Here is a 22,283-nt window from a genome sequence, read left to right on the forward strand (position 1 = left end):
GCTAAAATACATCTGGCAGCAGACTTTTCAGTGGAAACTTTACAGGCCAGGAAAGAATGGCATGACATATTTAAAGTGCTGAAGGAAAAACACTTTTACCCCAGAATAGTATATGCAGTGAAAATATCCTTCAGACATGAAGGAGAAATAAAGACTTTCCCAGACAAACCAAAGCTGAGAGATTTCATCAACACCAGACCTATCCTACAAGAAATGCCAAGGAGTACTTCAATCAGAAAGAAAAGGATGGCCAGCTGTGGTGGCTCATGCCTGTAATTCCAGCACTTTGGGAGGCCGAGGTGGGTGGATCACCTGAGGTCAGGAGTTCAAGACCAGCCTGGTCAACATGGTGAAACCCCGTCTCTATTAAAAATACAAAAACTAGCCAGGTCTGGTGGTGCATGCCTATAATCCTAGCTATTCAGAGGCTGAGGCAGGAGAATCACTTGAACCCAGGAGGCGGAGGTTGCAGTAAGCTGAGATTGCACCATTGCACTCCAGCCTGGGTGACAGAGTGACTGCCTCAAAAAAAAAAGAAGAAGAAGAAAAGGACCATTACTCTGGTGACTCACGCCTATAATTCCAGCACTTTGGGAGGCCAAGGTGGGAAGATCACTTGAGCCCAAGAGTTTGAGACCAGCCTGGGCAGCATAGTAAGACCCTGTCTCTATATTTAAAAAAAAAAAAATGGCAGAAAGAAAAGGACATAGGCCGGGTGCAGTAGCTCACACCTGTAATCCTAGCATTTTGGGAGGCCGACGCAGCTGGATAAAGTGAGGTTGGGAGTTCGAAACCAGCCTGGCCAACATGGTGAAACCCTGTCTCTACTAAAAATACAAAAATTAGCCGGGTCTGGTGCAGGGTGCCTGTAATCCTAGCTACTTGGGAGGGTAAGACTCAAGAATCACTTGAACCCAGGAGGGGCGGAGGTTGCAGTGAGCTGAGATCGTGCCACTCCATTCCAACCTGGGCGACAGAGTGAGACTCCATCTCAATGAAAAAAAAGAGAAAAGGACATTAACGAGCAATAAGAAATCATCTGAGGGTACATAACTCACTGTTAATAATAAGTACACAAAAAGACATAGTATATTATAACACTGTAACTGTGGTGTGTAAACTAAAACTACTCTTATCTTTAGAAAAACTAAACAATGAGTTTAGTGAGGCAGTGCCTCACGCCTGTAATCCCAGCAGTTTGGGAGGCCGAGGTGGGCAAATCATGAGGTCAGGAGATCAAGACCATCCTGGTTAACATGGTGAAGCCCCGTCTCAACTAAAAAATACAAAAAAATTAGCCAGGCATGGTGGCGGGCACCTGTAGTCCCAGCTACTCGGGAGGCTGAGGCAGAAGAATCACTTGAACCTGGGGGGCAGAGGCTGCAGTGAGCTGAGATTGTGCCACTGCACCCCAGCCTAGGCAACAGAGCGAGACACCGTCTCAAAAAAAAAAAAAAAAAAGAAAGACTAAACAATGAACCAATCAAAAATAATAACTACTATAACTTTTCAAGACATTGATAGTACAGTAAGATATAAATAGAAACAATAAAAAGTTAAAAAGCAGGGAGACAAAGTAAAGGTGTAGAGTTTTTATTAGTTTTCTTTTTGCTTGTTTGTTTATACAGGGTTAAATTATTATCACCTTAAAATAATAGGCTATAGTTAAGTATTAGTGAGCCTCATGGTAACCTCCAATCAAAAAACATACAAGGCTGGGCATGGTGGCTTACGCCTATAATCCCAGCACTTTGGGAGGCTGAGGAGGGCGGATCATGAGGTCAGGAGTTCGAGGCCAGCCTGACCAACATGGTGAAACCCTGTCTGTACTAAAAATACAAAAAAAAAATTTGCTGGGCATGGTGGTGTGCGCCTGTAATTCCAGTTACTCAAGAGGCTGAGGCAGGAGAATCTCCTGAACCCAGGAGGTGGAGGATGCAGTGAGCCAAGATCGCACCACGGCACTCTAGCCTGGGCGACAGAGCAATACTCCAACTCAAAAAAAAAAAAAAAAGAAAAATACAACAGATACACAAAAAATAAAAAGCAAGAAACTAAATTATATCACCAGAGAAAATCATCTTCACTAAAGGGAAGAAAGGAAGGAAAAAATAAGACCACAAAACAACCAGAAAACAAAATGGCAGGACTAAGTCCTTACTTATCAATAATAACATTAAATGTATCTAGGCACGGTGGGATATAACAAAAGCAGCTATAAGTGCCTATATCAAAACAGAAGAGAAACTTAAAATAAACAACCTAAATATACATCTTTTTTTTTTTTTTTGAGATGGAGTTTCACTCTTGTTGCCCAAGCCGGAGTGCAATGGCGTGATCTTGGCTCACTGCAACCTCCGCCTCCTGGGTTCAACCGATTCTCCTGCCTCAACCTCACAAGTAGCTGGGATTACCAGCGTGCGCTGCCATGCCCAGCTAATTTTTTTTTTTTTTTTTTTTTTGTATTTTTAGTAGAAACGGGGTTTCACTATGTTAGCCAGGCTGGTCTTGAACTCCTGACCTCAGGTGATCCACCGGCCTTGGTCTCCCAAAGTGCTGGGATTACAGGCGTGAGCCATCGCGCCCGGCCAAATATGCGTCTTAAAGAACTAGAAAAGCAAGAGTAAACCAAACCCAAAATGGGGAGACTAAATAATAAAGATCAGAGTAGAAATAAATGAAATTGGAATTAAGAAAACCATACAAAAGATCATGAAACAAAAAGTTAGTTTTTTGAAAAGTTAAACAAAATTGATAAACCTTTAGCCAGACTAAGAAAAAAGGAGAGAAGACCCAAATAAACAAAATCAGAGATGAAAAAGAAGACATTACAACAAATACTGCAGAAATTCAAAGGATCATTAGTGGCTACTATGAGCAACCATATGCCAATAAATTGGAAAACCTACAGGAAATGGCCAAATTCCTAGACAGATTCAATCTATTAAGACTGAACCATGAAGAAATAAAAAACATGAAGAGACCGATAACAAGTAACGAGATCGAAGCCATAATAAAAAGTCTCCCAGCAAAGAAAAGCCCAGGACCTGATGGCTTCACTGCTCAATTCTACCAAACATTTAAAGAACAATACCAATCCTATTCAAACTATTCCAAAAAATAGAGGAGGGAAGACTTCCAAACTCATTCCATGAGGCTAGTGTTACCCTGATACCAAAACCAGACAAAGACACAGCAAAAAAAAAAACCAAAAAACAAAAAAAAAAAACCCAAAAAACTACAGGCCAATATCTCTGATGAATATTGATGCAAAAATCCTCAACAAAATACTAGCATACCAAATTCAACAATACATTAAAAAGATCATTCATCATCACCAAGTGAGATTTATCCCTGAGACGTAAGGATGGTTCAACATACACAAATCAGTTAACGTGATACTAAGAAAATCTGTAAATAATCTTAAGTTACTCTAAACTCTCTTGACTAGAAAAGTTGTGAGAAACTACAATGTTTTCATGGCAGTCTACTTGAACATAGTTTTCTGGAAGCACTTACAGAAAGAATAAGCATCTTTTTAGTTTAAGTGCATTTATTATGCCTCAATATAATAGGATTGACTTCAACAGATGATGGTCTAACCCAATTATTCTACGAAATTCTAAAGCAATCTCTCCGAAAGGTTGGCAATTGTAGTCAGCAGGCCAAATCCAGCCTACTGCTTGTTTTCATGAATAAAGTTTACTGGAACACAGCCATGTCTATTCATTTATGTATTATCTATGGATGTCTTAACTACAACAGCAGAGTTGAAAAGTTGCAACAGGGACCAATGACCTACAAAGCCTAAAATATTTAGTATCTGGCATTTTACAGAAATTGCTAACCCCTGCTCTAGACAAGCAATCCAAGAAGAAATAAAACTTGTTAGACTCACCTGAGGTGTTGTCTTTCTGTACTGGTCACCTCCCTCTATCACATCCTTCATGATTTTTCCCTTAAGACATTCATATTCTTCTGGACTCAGCTGAATAGACTCTATGGTTTTTCCACAGCCCGAACACCGGCCACTGTAATTATAATTGTTAAATAATAATATTTAAATATGTCGAATAATGTTCTGGGGAAAAAAAATTTGTGAAATGAACAATGAGGAAATTAAAAGGTAATAAAAAAGAACATTAAAACCTTTGTGATAATCACATACATCTAATTTTTTGTAAACGTGATAATATCACAAATTAGTGTGCCAGAAAACCCAAAAAAGTAGATTGGCCGTTTGGATGACTTTTTTTTTTTTTTGAGACAGGGTCTTGTATTTTTAGTGGAGACTTGGTTTCAACATGTTGGCCAGGATGGTCTCGAATCTCCTGACCTCGTGATCTGCCTGCCTCGGCCTCCCAAAGTGCTGGGATTACAGGCGTGAGCCACCGCGCCCAGCTCAGATGACATTTTTAAAGTAATTCCTATCCTGTGGAATATCATATTGGTGAATTAAATAAATAAATAAATAAATAAATCCTAAAACACAACTGGGTCCGGAACCTCTAGGGAAAAACATCTCTAAGACTTCATATAGGTTCACAGTACTCACAGGAAAAACATTCTGGGCACTGCTAAGTCTCTGTATGCAAAGTATGTTTTTTTCCTCAGATACTCTAATTACAAACTTGTAATTATCCTACCCTTAAGGTGTTCTTAAATATTTTTCAATTAATAGCAGCAAAACCTACTAAACCAAAATCAAACAAGTTAAAAATAAACACTGGTCTTCACCTTTTTCGGACTGTGGTGAATTGTCCTTTCCATTGTTTTCCAGGAACACTATGAAAAGATTGCAAAACCAAATCATGAGAAGGTTAGATTCCTACTGAAATGAAAGATATTCATGGTATTTGGAAACTCTTATAAGCAAGAAGTCCAAAAAGTTCAAGATACTTCTGTAGAACAGTTTAATTTAAAAAGTGGCTGCTATCCTGGATGCGGTTAAGAAGCTGCTGGTACTCTACTCTGGGTCTCCTTCTTCCCTGTGGTTCTCCTCCCAACAAATAACTCTCATCTTCAAGTCTACCGAAAGCGGCTGACCTTGGTAGCATAACCTCTAAACCAAACTCAACTCTTACCTTCTCCATAAAGCTGCCAGAAATTGCTCCTGCTGAGAGTAATTTACCTCTTACACACCACTATTATTTCACTGTGTGGTATTGTATTCCCAATTAAATTGAGAATGTCATAATAGATTTTATAAAACACTCGCAATGCCTAGCCTATTTGGAAGCATTCAAAAACTATGTATTGATGTATTTGTTCAATCAATGTATCCTTTCCTCCTTCCCCTTCCACATATTATCATCAGTTCTTATGATTCTACTGCCTTCTCTCCTTCCTCAGTTCTTAATTCTCATCATCTCTCACCTAAACCTAAAATTGTATTCACGCAGATCTCCCTGTTTTCAATCTTAATCCCTCTCCTATCTACTCTTCTCACTTGGCAATTGCCTTTGTAAAACTCCATTCCAGCATTATTTTTTTCTTTTGAGACAAGGTCTTGCTCTGTCGCCCAGGTTGGAGTGCATGGCGCCATCACAGCTCCCTGCAGCCTTGATTGACTCCCTAGATTCAAGTGATCCTCTTGCTTCAGCCTCCCAAGTAGCTAGGACTACCGGCACACACCGCCATGCCAAGCTAATTTTTGTATTATTTGTAGAGACAGGGTTTCACCATGCCCAGGCTGGTCTCCAACTCCTGGCCTCAAGCTATCCTCCCACCTCAGTCTCTAAAAGTGCTCAGATTACAGGCATGAGCCACAGCACCCAGCCAAATCCAGCATTCTTGATAACAGAATAAAATCCAAACTCCTTGGTATTCAAAGATTTTCACAAATGGGCTCCTCCTCCCTTGATCTTCAGTAAGTTTAAGATAATTAAGCATAATTACTGCTTCAAAGCTCTGTAAACATGATATAGGAAAAAAAAAGGCAAGAGAAAAACAGAGGGAAGGAACAAATTTTTAGGAAGCAAATTAATGAAGAAATAATGACTAAGCATGGTGGCTCACACCTGATCGCCTGAGGCCAAGAGTTTGAGTCCAGCCTGGTCAACACAGCGAGACCCCACCTCTTAAAAAAAGAATATTAATTTTAAAAAATAAGTAAAAATTTTCAAAAATTTTAAAAAAGACTAAAGCAATAAACAGGTATGTAGCCAGTAACATGAATAAAGCAAAAGCAAACCAAAGGAGAGAGCTTTAGAGAGACAGCAGCCAAATGATAGAAAAGTCCAAAACAAACTGGAAGGGTTAAGATTTTCCATTGTAATGCTTATGTATAAGGCTTGATCAATATCCCCCTGTCCACTCTAATCATCCAAGTTGATGAACTATAGATAGTAGACAGAATAGGCCGGGCGCGGTGGTTCACGCCTGTAATCCCAGCACTTTGGGAGGCCGAGGCAGGCGGATCACCTGAGGTAGTTCGAGAGCAGCCTGACCAACATGGAGAAACCCCATCTCTACTAAAAAGAAAATAGAAAATTAGCCGGGCATGGTGGCGCATGCCTGTAATCCCAGCTACTCGGGAGTGTGAGGCAGGAGAAAACCTGGGAGGCAGAGGTTACAATGAGCCGAGATCATGCCATTGCACTCTAGCCTGGCAACAAGAGCAAAACTCCGTCTCAAAAAAAAAAAAAAAAGGGAGAGAGTAGACAGAATAAATATAAGCACATTATCTCAGTCGCTAGATTTCAGAGGAACTTCTGAAAATACTAATATGGCCAGAGACAGTTCTAGTCCAATGCTATATTCTTTTCTTGCTATGAACAGTGGCCATAAGTAGTATTAAGTACTCAAATCATACTAGATGCCTAAGAAAACAAAATTAATGATCCTTCCAAAAGGAAAAAAATGTAAAAATTAAAACTGCTATATAATTTCAGTTTTATGTGATGGGTAAAGATTAGCACAAATTATGTATGCTGTTACTTTTTTTAAAGAGAGAAAATTTTGTCGTAAAGAGAAAATAAATCTTACTAAGAGATGGAAAAAAGTATAATCAGAATAGAGTGATTCTCAGCAACTAACAACAAAAAAGAATGGCTACTTTGAGGTTTAAAGTTATTAAATTAAAAATAATTAGCCAGGTATGGTGGCACATGCCTGTGGTTTTAACTACTCAGGAGACTGAAGCGAGAGGATCACTTGAGGCCAGGAGTTTGAGGTTACAGTGAGCTATGAACACACCACTGCACTCCAGTCAGGGCAACAGAGCAAGACCCTGTCTCAAAAAAAAAAAAAATTAAAGAATAAAAACATACATATAAAAAAATCAAAATTACCTCTCAAACCATGTTTTTATACTGTGTGCAAATGACTCCCCTGGATACAGCTGATTATTTCTTAGATATGAAAGAATATCTAGTAGTTTATTTGAATAGTTATCATCCTTTATGTCTTTTCCAAAATCAAAGAAGGCTTTTAAAGTTTCCAACATAGGAACAATATCATGACCTAGCAATTCCTGATATAAATTCCAAGCTGTGTTTACATCTTGATGAAGGAGAGCTCCCTGGATACAGTCATTATAGTTCTTTTTTGAAGGAGTTATAACTTTTTTGATGTCCTCTAACAGCAACAATGCTTCTCTCCATCTGTCTGAATGGATCAATCCCCGGATGAGAAGACTGTAACCTCTAGGTTCTAAAGTCTTATATCTGGCTTTCATAATTTCAAAGACATCAATAACTTCAGATGTCTGCATATGAAAGACACAGAGATACAAATACTTGACCAGTAAATCGTAACTTACAATACCATTATTTTTTGCTGCTACCCATGCCAGCAGAGATTTAGCCACATCTATAGAGCTATGACAGCCAGCCATCTGTGAAATGATCCAACTTTCGAAACTGGTCTTTCCGGTGTTTTCTTTTAAATCTGCCTTAAGTTTATCCCACTCCTCTGAATTCAAAGGTTGTGTTGGGAGTTGAATAGCGTTCCTCACAGGTGCCAAGGCATGATCTTCACTTTGAGAATTCATCTGTGATCTCTCCTTAGCTGCTCCAGCTAAAAAAAAATGAGGAACAGAATAAACTTGCTTATTACTGCCCTCATCTTTCCTGAGATATCTGGCCTTGGCAATCAGATTCGTTGCTTTGGTATTCTGTGGAGACATTGTTTTAAGAGAAAACAACCTCTGTTGGTTCCTGATGCCACAGCTGTCTGCCAGAAACAGAGAGACATAAGAGTGCCCTGGGCCTAGCCCAAGGTATGGGCTCTTCCAAAGCTTAGGAAAGCTTCGAATACCAAACAAATAGAAAGTCATTATGCAGTGAGATCAGCACCAGATAGTGAGAGAGATGTTGAAAAAACCCCTCTTCTATAGCAAAATTAAAGAGATTGGGGGTCGGCGGTGGAGAGTCGAAGTGGAACTTTTTAAAAGGTTTGTGTTTCTTCCTTACAGACAAATCAAGGTTCTGCTTTTGGGGCTACTTAAAAGCAAGAAGGTAGGTGAGTTTTCTCTATTAAACAACAATCCGGGGATGTCCAATGTCGCAAGCCGCAAACCAGGGGACAGAGCAGGAATCCTCTGGTGCCTCTTACATTCCAGTTCATGAACCTGAGGAAAAAGCACAAGACGGAACGCCCAGTTTTACTCACGTGGATCACAGCTGTCCTGAAAAGGAACAGATTCCCACGGGAAGCTTGCTGGAAAGGGGGTGTAAAGCCAAAACCGTACGTATCCAGGGACCCCCAACTCCAGCCTACCATCAACAGCGGCGAAAGCCGAAGTCTAGGGGCCCTCACCCTGCGTAGCTCTCTACAGACCGCAAAACTCCTCCGGTGGGGGGACGAGGAGGGAGGAGGTGGCGAGTCAGCTGCGCCAACGACTCAGGAAAGGAAGAGAGGTCCAGGAAGGGCGCTGCCTAGACTGCGTACCGATCGCTGACAAATTAAGTTCACTTCATTCAACAACTCAAAGCGGCACTCAGACTTAACGCGGCCATAAACGCGGCGGAAACTACAGTGCCCACGATGCACCGCGCCAGCCCCGGCCGACGGACAAGACTGACCCGGACTTAGGCGTTCCGCCTGGCCCGGCGGCGAGGAAAAAAGTCAGTTTTGAAGCATTTAGTGGCAAAAGGGGTAAGAGACGGCTGCTGAAGTGTCTACTACATTCAGGGGACCTGGAAGGCTTCCAGATATCCGCAATGAACAATGAAAAGAAACTGAAAGAAGGCGCTTCCCTCAAGCCGGAACTAATGAACTCCTGGGTCACGTGGTGCGCACGCGTCAAAGGCACACGATAAAGGAAAACGCGGGCTTATCGTGGCCTTTAAAATCCGGCTTGGTGAGCTTGGGTCGCCTCTGAAGGAGAACCATTTTCCATCTCTTTCATAGTTTTTTCCCCCAGTCAGCGTGGTAGCGGTATTCTCCGCAGCAGTGACAGTAATTGTTTTTGCCTCTTTAGCCAAGACTTCCGCCCTCGATCAAGATGGTGGTTGGACGGCCTTCCTAACCTTTACGGGGCCTGGCGGTGCTGACGCCTGAGCTGGTAGGGGTGGAGCAGGTAGGAAACAGCAAATGCAGAAGCTGCTGCGCGGGAGTCGGCCATGGACTGGAAAGAAGTTCTTCGTCGGCGCCTAGCGACGCCCAACACCTGTCCAAACAGTGAGTTTTGGGAGGGGCCGCCCGTTGGGATGGCCCGGCCCTAAACTCCTAGAGGTAGGGGGGAGGTGGGGAGGAGGAGCAAGGGGGAGCCGCCTTTTCCGCTTCTGTGAAACCTCCCGACAAAGGAGGCGGAGTGGAATGTGGTTTAAGGATCCGGATAGGTTTGACCCAAACTTTCCTGGGGCAGAATCTAGAGGAACGAAAAACTTAGCTTTAGTCACTGACTTCCATGGTCTTAATCTAAACTTGTGAAGAATAACTTGGAAGCCCGGCTCCAACAACGCCTCAACCCCACCAGGACCTATAATTGTCCTCCTGCCTTTTTACTGTCACGCTTTTTGCTTCCCTCCTAATCCATTTTATATTTCATAATCCATTTTTCCTTTTATTTTTCTCCTTCACATTGCTTATTAACTAACCTCGTTAAACCTACCTTTCCTATTCCACACCCGCACTAAGGGCTGTTGAAAGTGGCTGGAGAAAAACAGAACCTTGGTGAGTTGTCTCACTTTTTTTTTTTTTTTTTGAGACGGAGTCTCTTGCTCTGTCGCCCAGGCTGGCTGGAGTGCAGTGGCAGCATCTCGGCTCACTGCAACCTCTGCCTCCCGGGTTCAAGAGGTTCTTCTGCCTCAGCCTCTGGAGTAGCTGGAACTATAAGCGCGCGCAACCATGGCCGGTTAATTTTTGTATTTCTAGTAGAGACGGGGTTTCACCATATTGGCCAGGCTGGTCTCAAACTCCTGACCTTGTGATTCGCCCACCTCGGCCTCCCAAAGTGCTGGAATTACAGACGTGAGTCACCGCGCCCCGCCGAGTTATCTCACTTTTAATACAAGTCCACTAATCTAAAGAAGGTGTTTTGGTCATATCTACCGTGTTTTCCTGGACGTTCATTCTCCTACATTCAATTTTCATCTCCCAAACTGCCAATCTGTGTTTTCCTAAATACATTTTTTTTTTCCGATACAGTATCTCCCTGTGTTGCCCAGGCTGGAGTGCAGCGGCACAGTGACGTCTTGCTGCAACCTCGATTTCCTGGGCTCAAGGGATCTTCCCATCCCAGCCTCTTGAGCAGCTAGAAGTACAGGCACACGCCACCACACCCGGCTAATTTTTTATTTTTAGTGGAGATGAGGTCTTGCTATGTTGCCTGGGCTGGTCTCGAATTCCTGGCCTCAGGCAGTCTTCCTACCTCCACCTCCCAAAGTGTTGCTATTACAGACGTGAGCCGCCACACCCAGGCAACACTCTTTTACACTATTCTTCTCATCTCCTACACCTGAAGTCTGTCCTACCCGCTTCTTACTTTAAGCTGATGAACTTGTATTTTAATATATATCTAACTAAGAAAGGAGAAGCAGTCGGCCGGGCGCGGTCGCTCAGTCCTGTAATCCCAGCACTTTGGGAGGCCAGGCGGGCGGATCACGAGGTCAGCAGATCGAGACCATCCTGGCTAACACGGTGAAACCCCGTCTCTACTAAAAATACAAAAAAATTACCCGGTCGTAGTGGCGGGCGCCTATAGTCCCAGCTACTCCAGAGGTTGAGGCAGGAGAATACCTTCAACCCGAGAGGCGGAGCTTGCAGTGAGCCCGAGATTGTGCCACTGCACTCCGGCCTGGGCGACCGAGCGACACTCAGTCTCAAAAAAAAAGGAGAAGCAGTCAGAGGAGAACATCACCTGTCCCCCTTAACATTTATTTCAGCCCCACAACCCCACAGTTAGTTGCCCATACACTCTGGCTTCACTGTTAAAATGATGAACTGATGCCGGGCGCGGTGGCTCAAGCCTGTAATCTCAGCACTTTGGGAGGCCGAGGCGGGCGGATCACGAGGTCAGGAGACTGAGACCACAGTGAAACCCCGTCTCTACTAAAAATACAAAAACTTAGACGGGTGCGGTGGCAGGCACCCGTGGTAGTAGTCCCAGCTACTCAGGAGGCTGAGGCAGGAGAATGGCGTGAACCTGGGAGGCGGAGGTTGTAGTGAGCCGGAGATTGTGCTACTGCACTCCAGCCTGGGCGACAGAGCGAGACTCCGTCTCAAAAAAAAAAAAAAAAAGATGAACTGTCCATGCTCCTGTTTAAGAGTCCCCTCCACTCCACCACTAGATTGCATTCTTTTCCCTATATTCACTGACTTCCTTCCAGCCTCCTTTCTTTCCTACATCATCAGATTTTCCTTGTGCTGGATCATTTTCACCAGCACAAATGTGCTGTTAATATCACCCATCTTTTTAAAAGGTGGGTGGTTGGGGGGAGTGGTGTTGGGAGGCCCGGTGGCTCATTCATGTAACCCCAGCACTTTGGGAGGCCAAGATGGGAAGATCGCTTGAGGCCAGGAGTTTGAGACCAGCCTGGGCAACATAGTGAAACACAGTTTCTACAAAAATAGAAAGTAAAAAATTAGCCCGGGTGGTTGTGCACCACTGTAGTCCTAGCTACTCGAGAGGCTGAAGCAGGGAGGGTTGTTTCAGTCTAGGAGTTTGGGGCTGCAGTGAGCTATGATCATGACACTATACTGCAGCCTGGGTGACAAGAGCCAGACCCTGTCTTAAAAAAAAATTCATTTGGGCTGGGCACTGTGGCTCACACCTGTAATCCCAACACTTCGGGAGGCCGAGGTAGGCAGATCACTTGAGGTCAGGAGTTCAAGACCAGCCTGGCCAACATGGTGAAAGTCCGTCTCTACTAAAAATACAAAAAGTAGCTGGGTGCAGTGGTGCACACCTGTAATCCCAGCTACTTGGGAGGCTGAAGCAGGAGAATCGCTTGAACCCAGGAGGCAGAAGTTGCAGTGAGCTGAGATTACGACACTGCGCTCCAGCCTGGGCGATAGAACGAGACTACATCTCAAAAAAAAAAAAAAAGTCATTTGATCCCACATCCCTCTCCAGCTTCTGTTGCATTTCTCTGCACTCTTCATAGGAAAACTTCTCAAAGAAGTTACCTGTACTTGGCTGGGCGCAGTGGCTCATGCCTGTAATCCCAGCACTTTGGGAGGCTGAAGTGGGTGGATCACCTGAGGTCAGGAGATTGAGACCAGCCTGGCCAACATGGTGAAACGCTCTCTCTACTAAAAATACAAAATTTAGCCGGGCATTGTGGCAAGTGTCTGTAATCCCAGCTACTCAGGAGGCTGAGGCAGGAGAATCACTTCAACCCGGGAGGTGAAGTTTGCAGTGAGCCAAGATTGCGCCACTGCCCTCCAGCCTGGGTGACAGAGTGAGACTCAGTCTCGAAAAAAAAAAAAAAAAAAAAGAAGGTACCTGTACTTGTACTTTGTGTGCTTTCTTGACCCCGTAACTCTTAAACCCACTGCATTCTTTTACCAGATATTTATTGCATGCCTGTTTTGTGCCAAGTACCGTTGTAGCTTATAGCAGAACACACAAAAATCTCTGTCTTTGTAGAACTTACACTTCAGTGTGGAGAGAAATAATAAAATAATAAGTAAATTATATAGGTTGTACAGCACCTGCTTAAGTCTGGTTCCTTCATCAGTGTACTAGATCCTATCCTTTGTAGTAGATTCCATTTTTGCCTGCTGAAGGATGTACTCTTGCAGTTGTCCCTTCTCCTGCATCATCAGTTTTTCTTTAATCATTCCCATCAGCATATAAACATGCTGGTATTTCTCCCATCTTAAACTTTCTTGACTTAATTTCCACCTCTAGCCATTCCTCATTTTTCTGTTCCCCTTATAGCAATATTTGTTAAAACAGTTGTTGGTTAAATCTGTACTCGTCTTGAATTCCTGCTTGTCAAGAATCATCAGTGACTGCTATATTGTTAACTTCAGTGGTCAGTTGTCAGTCTTGACTTTACTTGAAAAATTTTGCAGTTTTCTACAACAGCACTGAGCCATAGTAAAGAAATTAACTTATAGGTTTGGTCTAAGGTTAAAAATTAACATAATAGGCCAGGCATGGTGGCTCATGCCTGTAATCCCAGCACTTTGGGAGGACGAGGTGGGCAGATCACCTGAGGTCAGGAGTTCGAGACCAGCCTGACCAACATGGAGAAGCCCCATCTCTACTAAAAATACAAAATTAGCCAGGCGTCTTGGCACATGCCCGTAATCCCAGCCACTCAGGAGGCTGAGGCAGGAGAATCCCTTGAACCTGGGAGGTGGAGGTTGCCGTGACCCAAGATCGTACCATTGCGCTCCAGCCTGGGCAACAAGAGTGAAGCTCCGTCTCCAAAAAAAAAAAATTAACAGATGCAGCAGAAATGCAGTCATAAAAGGAATTCAAGGAAACAATTACAGGCTTGTTGGGAAGGAAATGAGACCAGAAAGAGTAAAATAACTTTTGAGAAAATAGATCACAGAATTCAAGAGCTCAGTGAGGCTGAAGTGGAAATGGTATGGCAGTGAGGTTTTGAATTACCAGAAAGGATGATCTGAGAGTATATTTGAGCTTAAGATTTCAGAAAAGGATCAAGTAAAATCTGTGATCTTGCCATAGAACCAAATGGCAGAATGAACTAGAGGTGAAAGTCTTTGGAGTTGCAGGACCCATGGTCACCCACATGTTTATTCATCCTAAATGATTGCAGGACCTTGTGAAGAACACTGTGTACCAGTCACCATAGTCCACAAATAAGTGGGGAGGAATTGGCTGAATGAGACAGCCATGTGCCAATAGCAGGCGAGTTGCAGGGTAATAGAGCCCTGAGTTTTGAGCTTCAGACAGAGGATGAGTTTTTTTGTTTGTTTTCTCTACATTAGGTAGAGAAACAGTGATTATGAGGCTGAAACTCCATGAGGTCAGGGGCTGGGGCTGTCTTGCTCACCCCTCGTTCTGTGTCTACTACAGCGTTCTCTGTACATAGTAGGTGCTCAGTAAATTCTTTTCATTGAATGAATTAGAAGCACTCTACAGAGTTCTGTAGGAGAGGTAATTTGAGGAAGAGACTAGCTTTAGCGATAAACAGAAGTAGAGGGAGCATGCTGAGAAATGGTTGAAGATGTAGAGGAGGCTGCTTCAGTAGAGGGTAGTGATTCTTGGTATTTCAGAAAAGTTAATATGCTCAGTGTCTAAGCACAATTGTGAAGGCCTTTTTGGCACTGCAACTATTTTAATTAAACTATTAATATAATATATAGGATGACCTGAGTAAAAGTACTGCTTGATTTTAAAAGTGCTCCCCTTAATCTGTTTTGTTACCAGAAAAAAAAAGTGAACAAGAATTAAAAGATGAAGAAATGGATTTATTTACAAAATATTACTCCGAATGGAAAGGAGGTAGAAAAAACACAAATGAATTCTATAAGACCATTCCCCGGTTTTATTATAGGGTAAGTAGTGTCTAATCAAATGTCCTGCAGAGTTTAAAAATGAAATATAATTTTTGGCAAGGCAGGGTGGCTCATACCTGTAATCCCAACACTTTGGGAGGCTGAGGCAGGAGGATCACTTGAGTCCAGGAATTTGAGACCAGCCAGGGCAACATAGCAAGATCCCATCTCTAAAAAAAATTTTTTTTTAAATAGCTGGACATGGTGATGCATGCCTGTAGTCCTAGCTTCTCAGGAGGCTGAAGCAGGAGGATTACTTGAGCCCAGGAGATCAAGGCAGCAGTGAGCCGTGATTGTGTCACTGCACTCCAGCCTGGGCAACAGAGTTAGACCCTGTCCTCCCCACCCCCAGAAAAAAGTAGTTTTAAAAATAGGACCAGAATTTTATGTTTTAAAAATAGAGAATTATATTTTAAATTTTATATATTTATTATTTTATTGTAATTGATCTTATCACTATTATAAAACATTTTGAGCCCAATAAAATCCCAAGTTTAGATTTAAGTGGGTATGTAAACACAAAGTTGTTAAACTATGGGCTTTTTCTTTCTGATTTTTATTATAGATACTAGTAGTAAGTATTTTATTGGATTATGTTATCAGGTATACAACACTTTGTTATTAAGTTTTAAAATTTTGCTCAAGGCTAAACCGAAAAATAGATTATGGAAAACCTAAAGAATTTCACTTGAGGCCAGGCATGGTGGCTCATGCCTGTAATCCCAACACTTTGGGAGGCCAAGGTGGGTGGATCATGAGGTCAGGAGTTCAAGACCAGCCTGACCAACATGGTGAAACCCTGTCTCTACTCAAAATACAAAAATTAGCCAGGCGTGGTGGCACGCGCCTGTAATCCTAGCTACTCAGGAGGCTGAGGCAGGAGAATCACTTGAACCCAGGAGGTGGAGGTTGTAGTGAGCCCAGATCGCGCCACTGCACTCCAGCCTGGGTGACAGAGCAAGGCTCTGTCTCAAACAAACAAACAAAAAAGGAATTTCACTTGATTGTTTGTTTCCTTGTGCCAAAACTCTGAAAATGGCTATGAAGGGACGTATAGACAAAATAGACCTTAAGAAAAGCTATTCATGGTAGGGTCACTGCACTGCAGCCTGGGTGATAGAGCAAAGACCCTGTCTCAAAAAAAAAAAAAATGTTGGCCAGGCGTGGAGACTCACACCTATAATCCTATCACTTTGGGAGGCCATCAAATCAGGAGGATCACTTGAGGCCAGGAGTTTGAGAACCAGTCTGGGCAACTTGGTGAGATCATGTCTCTCCAAAAAAAACTTAGCCGGGCATGGTGGTGCGTACCTGTAGTCCCTGCTACTCAGGAGGCTGAGGTGGAAGGATCGCTTGAGCTCAGGAGCTTGAGGCTGCAGTGAGCTGTGATCATGCCACTGCATTCCAGCCTGGGTGGCAGAGCGAGAGCCTATCTCAAAAAAAAGAAAAGAAAAAGAAAAAAAAAAGCTGTTTACAACCTGGCAATGGTAGGGCAATTCGCCTGTAGTCCCAGCTACTCTGAGAGGGTGAGGAAGGGAGAATCTCTTAAGCTCAGGAGTTTGAGACCAGCCTGGGCAACATAGTGAGACCACCCCACACCCCATCTTTTTGGGTTTTTTTTGAGATGGAGTCTCACTCTGTTGCCCAGGCTGGAGTGCAATGGCACGATCTCAGCTCACTGCGACCTCTGCCTCCCAGGTTCTCCTGCCTCAGCCCTCCTAAGTAGCTGGGATTATAGGTGTGCGCCACCACACCCAGCTAGTTTTTGTATTTTTAGTAGAGACCGGGTTTCACCATGTTGGCCAGGCTGGTCTCGAACTCCTGATCTCAGGTGATCTACCTGCCTCGGCCTCCCAAAGTGCTGGGATTACAGGCGTGAGCCACCATGCTGGCCCATCCCATCTTTTTTTTTAAAGGTCTATTTTTTTTTCTTAAGGTCTATTTTGTCTATTTTTAAAAAATAAAAATAAAAAGCTATTTATACCTGAAACTGAAATCTACCGAAAAATACCTATTTAGTATTACAAATACCTATTTAGTATTATACAAGTTAACTGGAATCTTAGCTGGATGTCCCTTGAACCTATTACCTTCTAACTCTATTAATTACAACGTTATTTGCAAGTATAGTAAACAGTGATTTAGCTGGTGTTCTTACAGATTAAGGTATTTATATAAGTGAGTTATCCAGATACTGAAATATTTCTTCAAGTGCAAATTTTTTTCAACCGAACATTTTTTATTGGAAACCTTCCTATAATACTATATACTTCTCAACCTTTTAAGAATCATATGCCTGTAATCCTAGCCTATATTTATTGTAGAAAAGGAAAAAATATGGCTAAACAAGTTGATCTCTTCCCATGACGTCACCCAACAATGTAAACAGAACATTTTATATGAATCCTTCTACCTATTTCTGTGGGTATCTGTGTATTTTTTTAAATGGGATTACATCATACATACCTTTACTGCTTTTTGCATTTCACACTTTCCTTAAACAGAGGCAGCTAAATAACTGAATATTTTTGATAGCCGAGGGGAGAGAGAAGGGAATTGACATTTATTGAGTGTCTAAGCACTGCAGAGCCCTTTGTATTCTTTATCTCATTTAACCTGGATTCTTAAATAATATGTTACTGTTATCGAACATAGGTTCTTGGGTTCTCAATGCAAAAGGGAGAGAGAGCACCTGACTCTCTGAAAAGAGCTGGTAGGGCTTTTTAAAAAAAAATCAGGAATTGATATTAGGGTGGGGTATGCAGGCTGGGCTGGGCAAAGCAGATCAGGTAGGGTATGCGGGTCAGCATTGTCTGGTTGCTATGGCTATCTTGAGCAGCGGGCCACCTGGTCTGGCTAGAGGCAACAAGGCTGTAAATCAGTTGTTCAGCATTCCTTCCCCAGATAGGACACTCACTTCACAACTTTGGTTATCTCCTAGTTACTGGAATTCTTTTGAGTAAAAGGCATGGTTTGGACATTATGGTGTCAGTGAGGTAGTGGTGTGGGTTTTGTGATCAGTGGGAATGCATGAAAAGGGTGCCATAGTGGGAGTGAGCTGACCCAAGCCCCCATTCCTACTCTGTCTCATTCCTAACAGCTCTTGGATAGGAATGGTGTGACCCCATTCCTGAGCCCAGGACTGAACTTTCTTGTACTTCCGGGACCAAACCTTTGCCTTCTTTTTCTGGTTCCTGAGGGAATCTCCTTTTTTTCCTTTCTTCGTGTCACTTCTCTCTTTGGCCACCTCTAGATCTTAGATGGTTTCCTGTCTGCAGCTATGGATTTGTAAAAAAGTCCTTTCCCTTCTTTCTTCTTCCTCTCCATGGTCCCACTGCTTCAGAGAAAACACCTATTATCTTGAGTCACCACTTCTCTCCTTGGCTGATTAGCTGGGTAACTAGCCACTAGAACACAATGTCAGTCACCCCCAACTCCAGCCCCATCCCCACCTCCTAATGTTTCTTCTGTTGACGAAGAGTCGAACTCTGTAAAATATTTGAAGAGATTTATTCTGAGCCAAATATGAGTGGCCATGGCCTGTGACACAGCCTTCAAGAGATCCTGAGAACATGTACCAAAGGTGGTTTGGGTGCAGCTTGGTTTCATACATTTTAGGGAGGCATGAGACATCAATCAAATACATTTGAGAAATACATTGGTTTGATCCAGAAAGGTGGGACAATTTGAAGCGGGGCTTCCAGGCTACAGGTAAATTCAAATGTTTTCTGGTTGACACTTGGCTGAGTTTGTCTAAAGACCTGGGATCAAACAGAAAGGAATGTCTGGGTTAGGATAAGAGGCTGTAGCGACCAAGGTTTTATCATGCAGATGAAGCTTTTAGCTAGCAGGCTTCAGAGAGAATAGGTTGCAAAATGTTTCTTATTAGACTTAAAGTCTGTGTTGATGTTAATGCCAGAGAGCTATAAGGAGGCATGTTTGACCCCCACTTCCCATCATGCCCTGAAACAGTCTCTCAGGTTAAATTTTAAGGGCGCTGACTGAGGAGGAAGTCCATTCAAATGGTTGGGGGGCCTTAGAATTTTATTTCTGGTTTATACTCCTTTAACTCTGTTCCTTCTGATGGGAGGGATGGCATCTTAGTTCCTGGAAATGAAAGATGAAAACCATAACCCCAAGTTTTGACGTAAGGCTTACCGAGGTAATTTAATGGGGCTAAGATGTAGAAAAGGAAGAAGAACTCTTTAAAGTGAATTATTCTGGCTGGGTGTGGTGGCTCATGCCTGTAATCCTAGCACTTTGGGAGGCCAAGGTGGGAGGACTGCTTGAGTCCAGGACTTCAAGACCAACCTGGGCAACATAGCAAGACCCTGCCTCTATTATTAATTTAAAAAAGAAGAAATAAAGCAAATTGTTCTAAGTCAGGTTGGAATGAGTCATTCTAAAGCTCTGCTCATGGAAATCACCCCAGTTGGCAAACCCTCTTGCCTGGGAGGCCAACATAATAGGCACTGCCTTGACTGTCTCCAAGAAGAACGGTGATCCAATCTCAACAGGCATGCTTTCCTAAAACTGGACAAGAAGAATAAATGGTTTTTGCTGGACAGGAAGAATTACAGGTAAGAACCACCCAACAGGTTCTTCTTGCCTGCTACCCAGATAGAGCCAATTTATCAAGATGGGAATTGCAAGAGAGAAATAATTTCATATACATGGAGCCAACTAAATGGGAGACAGGAGTTTTATTATTACTCAAATCAGCCTTCTTGAAAAGTTGGAGGCTCGGGTTTTTCAAGGATAGTTTGGTAGGCAGGGGCTAGGGAATGGGTGCTGCTGATTGGTTGGGGATGGAATCACAGGGATATAGAAAAACAGTCCTGGTCCTTGCATGCTGAGTCTGCTTCTGGGTTGGGGCCACAGAGGAGTGGCTGGTCTGAGAGGGGCCATTGGGTAGTCAGAAGTGCAAAAGCCTGAAAAGACATCTTAAAAGGCCAGTCCTGTGTACTACAATAGTGATGTTATTTATAGGAGTAATTGAGGATGTTGCAAATTTTTGTGACCTCTGGAATAATAACTGCTAATCATTTAACTAACCTGCATCTTAGCAGAATTCTGGTCCTTCGCATCCTCCTGACCTGGTGTCCTTTCATTAGTTTTACAAAGGCAGTTTAGTTTTGGGATGAGCTATTATCATTTAAATCATAAACTGAATTTCTCCCAAATTTATTAATATCTTGGCCCATGCCCAGGAATGACCAAGGGCAGATTGGAGGTTAAAAACAAGATGGAGTTGGTTAGGTCAGATCTCTTTCACTGTCATCATTTTGTCACTGTTATAATTTTGCAAAGGTGGTTTTGAAATTGTCAATCTCCAGTTAATCCTCATTTAATTCTATATCATTCTTTTTTTTTTTTTTTTTTTTTTTTTTAGATGGAGTCTCGCTCTGTCGCCAGGCTGGAGTGTAGTGGCGTGATCTCAGCTCACTGCAACCTCCGCCTCCTGGGTTTAAGCAATTCTCCTGCCTCAGCCTCCTGAGTAGCTGGGACTACAGGCAATGCCACCATGCCCAGCTAATTTTTGTATTTTTAGTAGAGACGGGGTTTCACAGTGTTGGCCAGGATGGTCGATCTCTTGACTTCATGATCCGCCTGCCTCGGCCACCCAAAGTGCTGGGATTACAGGTGTGAGCCACCACCCCCAGCCAATTCTATGTCATTCTAAGGAAGCCAGCATGCCCAGCCAATTCTGTATCATTCTAAGGTGACAATAGAAACACAGTGCTTTAAGAAAATAAAATGAAACTTGGACTAGACTAGCTTTTAGAATAGCTTTTTCAGGGCAGAGATCCAGCCTTTCTGATCACCGATTCTCTGTGGATCAGTTTTTGTTAAACAAATGTTAAGCACAATTAAGGTGAGATACAAGAAATAATTCGAGGCAGTGGCATACAGTTATTTTATGAGGCCACATACATTTTATAGGACCCAGTAGTCTAAAATTTACATGTAGAAATTTACCTTGTATTTTCAGCTGCCTGCTGAAGATGAAGTCTTACTACAGAAATTAAGAGAGGAATCAAGAGCTGTCTTTCTACAAAGAAAAAGCAGAGAACTGTTAGATAATGAAGAATTACAGGTAAGAACAAAGCAAAAAGTTGCTTTAGATGTTAACCATTTCTCATTTGTGCTACTTAAATCATGCAGGATTTCTTGGTGCCTAATGGAGTCCGTACTACAGAGTGGTACTACATAGGCTCTGAAGCAGCAGTTCCCACCAGAAGCAGCCGCTGAGTTTGCATGGGTCATGTACCCCAAACATAGTGTTGTTTGTTATTTTTGTTTAAGGCCCTAGGTGATTCTAATGTGTAGCCGAGGTTGAGAACCACTGCTGTAGGGTCAGACTACAGAGGTTCAAATCCCAGCCCTGCTATATGACTTTAGGCAATGGACTTAACATCTCTGTGCTTCGATTATCATCTCTAAAGTAGGGATAGCTAACTATATCATAGAGATATGTGGATTAAAGAGGCAGTGTATATCAAAAGCTTAGTAGGCACTCAATAAATGTTATTTTTATTGTTAGTAATCAAAAGGATAATAGGGCATGAGATTCATCTTAATATTGACTCTGCCAACTCTCATTTTAGTGGAAAGCACACATTTAACTACATATTAAAATCTTGTTGTTTTTAACTTACAACATCTTCACTTCCACAATTCTCTTAAGAACTTATGGTTTTTGCTGGACAAACACCAGACACCACCTATGATTGGAGAGGAAGCGATGATCAATTACGAAAACTTTTTGAAGGTTGGTGAAAAGGCTGGAGCAAAGTGCAAGTAAGAATAATATAATTAACAAAAGAATGTGTTATGTTAAGCATTTTAAATGCCTCAAATATTGGCTGGGCACAGTGGCTCACACCTGTAATCCCAGCAGTTTTGGAGGCTGAGGTGAGAGGATTGCTTGAGCTGGGGTGTTTGAGGCCAGCCTGGGCAACTTAGGGAGATCTTGTCTCTACTAAAAATAAAAAAATTATCTGGGTGTGGGGGCGTACACCTGTAGCTACTCAGGAGGCTGAGGTGGGAGAATTGCTTGAGCCCGGGAGGATGAGCTGTGATTAAGCCACTGCACTCCAGCCTGGGCGATAGAGCAAGACCTTACCTTTAAAAAAAATAAACAAATCCTTAAATATTAAATGAAGTAAATGGAATGACATTTGAGTCCATTTAAGTTACTAATGAAATTTAATAAAATTATTTACAGTCAAAAAATCACATTGGTATGAAGTTATTAAAATAAATAATATAGCCAGGTGTGGTGGCTCATGCCTGTAATCCCAGCACTTTGGGACGCTGAGGTGAGCGGATCACGAGGTCAAGAGAACAAGACCATC

General features: G+C 42.6%; 2 protein-coding genes across 15 annotated transcripts in view; one reads left to right on the forward strand and one right to left on the reverse strand.

Annotated features, from left to right (window-relative positions):
* The window catches only part of PRORP (protein only RNase P catalytic subunit), a 154,084-nt gene extending 143,834 nt beyond the window's left edge, over positions 1 to 10,250 (reverse strand). The window contains exons 1-4 of one of the 12 annotated variants that reach the window (XM_019009755.4): positions 10,058 to 10,250; positions 7,293 to 8,572; positions 4,738 to 4,785; positions 3,899 to 4,031 (exon numbers count right to left, since the gene is read on the reverse strand). In XM_019009755.4, the coding sequence (XP_018865300.3) occupies positions 3,899 to 4,031; positions 4,738 to 4,785; positions 7,293 to 8,278 (1,167 nt within the window). In that variant the 5' untranslated portion in view covers positions 8,279 to 8,572; positions 10,058 to 10,250. Of the gene's footprint in view, positions 1 to 3,898; positions 4,032 to 4,737; positions 4,786 to 7,292; positions 8,573 to 8,613; positions 9,007 to 9,473; positions 9,681 to 10,057 lie in introns of those variants that run through there. The other 11 variants (XM_063697699.1, XM_004055072.5, XM_019009754.4 and 8 more) reach the window with 11 other exon arrangements.
* The window catches only part of PPP2R3C (protein phosphatase 2 regulatory subunit B''gamma), a 36,490-nt gene continuing 23,685 nt past the window's right edge, over positions 9,479 to 22,283 (forward strand). Inside the window, exons 1-4 of one of the 3 annotated variants that reach the window (XM_031001730.3) lie at positions 9,479 to 9,624; positions 14,798 to 14,925; positions 20,918 to 21,022; positions 21,614 to 21,726. In XM_031001730.3, coding sequence (XP_030857590.1) covers positions 9,567 to 9,624; positions 14,798 to 14,925; positions 20,918 to 21,022; positions 21,614 to 21,726 — 404 coding nt within the window. In that variant the 5' untranslated portion in view covers positions 9,479 to 9,566. Of the gene's footprint in view, positions 9,625 to 10,058; positions 10,120 to 14,797; positions 14,926 to 20,917; positions 21,023 to 21,613; positions 21,727 to 22,283 lie in introns of those variants that run through there. The other 2 variants (XM_055361305.2, XM_031001731.3) reach the window with 2 other exon arrangements.

This window comes from Gorilla gorilla, chromosome 15, assembly GCF_029281585.2.
Source record: "Gorilla gorilla gorilla isolate KB3781 chromosome 15, NHGRI_mGorGor1-v2.1_pri, whole genome shotgun sequence".
Classification (NCBI taxonomy): domain Eukaryota; kingdom Metazoa; phylum Chordata; class Mammalia; order Primates; family Hominidae; genus Gorilla; species Gorilla gorilla.